The sequence below is a fragment of the Lissotriton helveticus genome, chromosome 6, assembly GCF_964261635.1.
Source record: "Lissotriton helveticus chromosome 6, aLisHel1.1, whole genome shotgun sequence".
NCBI classification, from domain to species: Eukaryota; Metazoa; Chordata; class Amphibia; order Caudata; family Salamandridae; genus Lissotriton; species Lissotriton helveticus.
In genome coordinates, this window is record NC_136067.1 from 2,067,935,238 (window position 1) to 2,067,940,237 (window position 5,000).

Consider the following 5,000-nt stretch of genomic DNA (forward strand, 5'->3'; position numbering starts at 1 on the left):
GCATGCCTTAGGTTAAGCACGCCTTAGAGGTCTATGAACTCCTTTCGGAGGACCAATATGATCTCTTGTTTTTGACTGAGACTTGGTTCAATGAATCCTCGCCCCCCATGGTTGAGTTGGCTATCCCCAGGGGGTTTAAAATTATGAGGGTAGATAGGAAGGTGGGCAGGGGTGGAGGCCTAGCAGTGGTGTATAGAGATTCCTGGACTCTGGTCCACGAAGTCTCCCTAGGAATTGAAGGGGGTGAATTTTTTTACTTTTCTATCTCCCTTACCCCTCACTTTACGCTTGGGGGACACTTGTCTATAGGCCCCCGGGCTCTTCTGGAGCGTTTTTGAAAGCCCTCGATGAGATCATTGTCCCTAGGGCTTTACGCTTCTCCAGCTTTCTATTACTGGGGGACTTTAACATACATTTCGACTGCCCGTCCGGGGCTGATACGATTGAACTGTCGGACTCCCTGAAAATGGCACAACTTACTCAATGAACTAACTCCCCCACACACATCGGGGGACATATCCTTGATTTGGTGTGCTCTAACTTTCCCCTGTCTGGTATCCATCCTCTTCAAATACCCTGGTCTGATCACTCCCTGATTCAGTTTTCCTGGTCTATTGCTAAACCCGTGCTTTTAACAAAGTCCCCTTTAAGCAAACCCTCTCAGAGGATTGATGCTTCCGTCTTCAGCAGGGTTCTGTCTAATTCCCGGCCTTCTGCCAATGTGACACTGGAGGGTGCTATAATGATTTTTACTAACTGGATTGACCAGGCGGTGGAGTCTGTTACTCCTCTCCTCCCCGATAAGCGTGTTAGAAATGCGCCGTCCAAACCCTGGTATTCCAGCAACCTTAGAGCATTAAAGCACTCCTGTAAAAAACTTGAACGTTGCTGGAGACTAAATTATTGTCCATTGGCGAAAGCTGTACTCAGAAAAGTCCAGAGGGAGTATTATGGAGCTATTAAGGAGGCTAATAGCCTTTTCTTTACTGAGCGCATCGCCAGCTCTAAAAACAACTCAAAGGAAATATTTTCCATTGTACAGAGCTTTCTCAATCCTATTGCAGAGCGGATCGATCTGCCTGTTTCGGCAGAATAGTGTGAGAAACTGTCTGACTTTTTATTGACAAAATCCAGGCTATACAGGATTCTCTAGGGTCAGACTGCATTGAGCAGACTGACGCCCACACCTCAAGTTCACCAGTTCCCCCTCTGCCTGCCCCCTCACTAACGGCTTTTCAGCCGATCACTCCGAAAGACTCTCTATCTATCCTTTCATCTCTCAAATCAGAATCTCCCTCCGATCCGTGTTTTGCTAGACTGCTTGCTGAGGTGGCTGAGGTAGTTAATCCGGAGGTGAATACTATCATAAACCTATCACTTCAGACCGGCATTGTTCCCAAGGTATGGAAGGAGGCTAAACTTATACCACTCTTGAAAAAGCTCTCCTTAGATCCTAACATTCCTGCCAGCTATCGCCCTATTTCTTTACTTCCGGCGGTGGCTAAGATATGTGAGAAAGCAGTTTTAAGGCAGCTATCCACTTTCGTTGAGTCATCAGGTGCCCTTCATCCTGCTCAATCCGGATTTAGAACCTCCTATAGCACCGAGACTGCTCTTGTGGAAATATCAGAAGCCATAAGGGAGTGTTTGGACGGGGGCGGCAGAGCGGCGCTGATTTTATTGGACCTCTCTGCCGCCTTCGATATGGTCCCTCACCAACTACTCCTTTCTAGGCTCTCCCACATTGGCGTGTCTGGGCAGGCCTGGAAGTGGCTTGAATCCTTCCTAGTAGATCTCACACAGCAGGTCTGGATACCCCCTTTCTCTTCCACCCCTCGTACAGTGGCTACCGGAGTCCCTCAGGGCTCCCTTCTGCGCCCCTTGCTTTTTAACGTTTACGTTACCCCCCTGATCTTCCTCGCGGAGGAGCTGGGTGCAAAAGTCATTGCATATGCGGATGACACTCAGCTCCTCTTTACCTGGAAGGAAGGTGAAACATCTCTTTCAGCTGCCCAGCGCTGCCTCGCAGCGGTCTTTGGTTGGCTGGCCTGGGCACAGCTGAAGTGTAATGAGGGTAAATCGAAGGCTCTCCTCTACGGCCCTTTCCCATCGTTCTTTAAAGAGACTTTGAGGCCCCCTGAGTATCCCCAGCCATTGTCATCTGGCAATCCTGCTAAAAATCTGGGGATTTGGTTTGAGGAGGATCTTCGATTCTCTACTCAAATAAAGCGACTGGCAGGGGTATGCTTTGGTATCCTAAAATCTCTTAAGAAGTTCTTCCCTTTGCTACCTCAATTTGCCAAGGAAATGGTCACTCGGGCATTGATCTTGTGCCGCATTGACTACGCCAATGGCTTATACGTTGGACTCCCGGGATAACAGCCAAAGAAATTACAAGTAATTCAGAATGCGGCGGCCAGGGTTCAGCTGCAAATCCCTGGGCGCACAAGCATGAAGCAGCATTTACGCGACTTGCACTGGCTGCCTGTTGTCCACCGTATTTAGTTTAAGGCCCTTACGCTGGCTCATAGAGCCTTGCATGGTCTTGGCCCAGTTTACCTCCAATGGCGCTTTTCCTTCTACACGCCTCCTAGAAACCTCCGCTCTACCACTCTGTGCCTGACTACTGTTCCCCGCTTTCGCAGGGTTCGGTTAGGGGGTAGCTCCTTCTCCGTTAAGGCTACAGTGGCCTGGAATTCCCTTCCTCTGGAGTTGCGCAACATCCAAGACACTATGCTATTTAAGAATCAGCTGAAGACCTTCCTTTTTAACCAACCCATCTAAATATGCTGCTCGTTGTTATGGTTCACCTCCGTGCTGGGACACTCTTGAGTATCCGTGCGCGATATGAATGTATAATAACATAACATAACATAACACTTACTGACAATATATCAACACACAACATTTCAGCCTCTCTCCATAACCAATCACAAAGCTATGTTCACAAATCTCATCTGATAACTTCCACCCTGCAAGAGCATCATGCACATAATCTCGACACATTAAAAATACAAGAGCTGGCCCAAATACAAATGTTTTGTAAATAAGTCCTGGACTAACAAGGTCCCTCCCTCTGACGCTCACAGTCATTTCCCTTAACTCACACGTGGGTACTCAAGAGATGTGTGCCTCTTGCCCCTTCTACGGAGATCACAGCACACCTGGATCTGATATTCTAAAACATAAAGCCTCGGACATATGTGAATCCTGTAACTGAGAGGTATACATTTTAAAGAACTTTCTTTCTGCTTAAGGCTGTTGTATTCCTGGTTCCCCTGCAATGACAACGCTGATGCCCCACAGCAGTCACCTGCCTGGATAGGATGGCTTGGAACACACATGGTCCTGTGACAGTTATATGTAGTCTCTTACACTTGCTATCAGGATCTTCAAAGGTCCTGCTCTGTTGCCCCCTCCTCCTCTATTCTACCGGAAATGCACCTTTCAGCGCCTTGACGCACTTCCGCTGGCAGCCCATAGTGCAGCATTTCTCATCAGCGGCGCAGTTCCAGTCTTGGCCACAGGAGGGCGCATAGGCGGCAGGGCAGAGCGGTGATTTTGAAATATAAGATGGACAGACCCCTTCATGATCTGCAACAAAATAAACATTCAGTGACCTTGTTTTCATAGCGGTAATGCAGTAAACAATATTTGTGGAAAGAGAAATGCAACAAGTTCATGAGTTTGGCGGCCTCCAACTGAAAGCCCCGCCCCTTGCACTGCACTGTTTCCACGGTCATGGAGTCCCCAGGGCTTCGCTCTGCTCCATGTACACACGGATTAATAATTACTCATGCACAAACACGAACGATTTTTATAAATCAATGCCAAACAAACAGATCTACTGTGCAGATGTGGTAGTCGTGGGCAATATTCCTACACTCTCTTTGACTCTTACCTACACTGCTTTTTGTTGTCAATACAAAACAAGCCTGACTGCAACATATTCATAGATAATGCAGGAGAAAGAATCCTCAAGGGCTTTACATAACTAGTCCTAATCTGTGCCCATTGGAAAGAGACGCTGAAGGCGCCAAGGTCATCGCATGCACTCGCCCAGCAATGATCTCTGTATTTGGGCTGGTGAGGGCTGGGAAAATCACTCTGAGGGCTGTAATCTGTATGTCTTTATGCTTGCATTACAATACCTATACTTCCATGCATTTACGTGACCTAGCATTTACTTTGCCCACATTAATAACTCTAAACTTTAGGATAATGCAGTTTACTATATTTTAAATATAATTTTATTATGTTAAATTTCATGACTGATAACACAATGCCATTTTTTATATAATTCAAAATGATAAGTTTCCTTATTCTAATAAAACTTCTAAAGCTAAATTAAATGAAATTAATTTTCATTAAATGTAATTAAATTATTGTTTTTTATCACAAAGTACTTTTCAACTCCACCTATATTTCATTCTATTTAAATAAATTGACAATTAGTAATGTGAGAACAATACAAAAAACCCTAACCCTATAATTTATTTAATGCAAATAATGTATCTCACATTACAAGCATTCAGGTTGTATTGAAATAATTTTTATCCTAACCCTAAATTATATTAAATTTAAATAATTAAATCCTGCATTCTAGACGTCATGCTAACCTAACTATTCAGTTAATTAAATTGTGTGTTTACTGCTTTCTGACCGGAATGAGGGCACCGGCACACCGGGGCATCTCTTTTCTGAAAGGTTCTTGGTAAAAGTGATCTAAGGTCCAATCACTAGCTCTACTCAAGTGTGCGGCATTCCACCTGAGGGGCTGGAGGAACTAGGAAGCTACGGGCCAGATGTAGGTAAATTCAATTTAGCGAGTCATTAATAGCAATTTTTACCGAATTGCTATTAAGGACTCGCTAAATTGAATGCATGTAGGAATAGCTAAAATATTAGCAATTCCTTCAAATTCCTTAAAAACGAATCGCAAATTGAGATTCGTTAATAAGGAATACCTACCCATTCATTCCTATGGGCCAGGAGGCCCA

General features: G+C 45.0%; 1 protein-coding gene across 2 annotated transcripts in view; it reads right to left on the minus strand.

Moving 5' to 3' along the window:
* Positions 1-5,000, minus strand: part of LOC144764007 (uncharacterized) — a 174,916-nt gene that overhangs the window by 18,546 nt on the left and 151,370 nt on the right. Inside the window, exon 11 of one of the 2 annotated variants that reach the window (XM_078650135.1) lies at positions 3,445-3,594. The exons of the other annotated variant lie outside the window; for it this stretch is intronic. Coding sequence (XP_078506261.1) covers positions 3,445-3,594 — 150 coding nt within the window. The remainder of the gene's footprint in view (positions 1-3,444; positions 3,595-5,000) is intronic. 2 annotated transcript variants of the gene reach the window in all.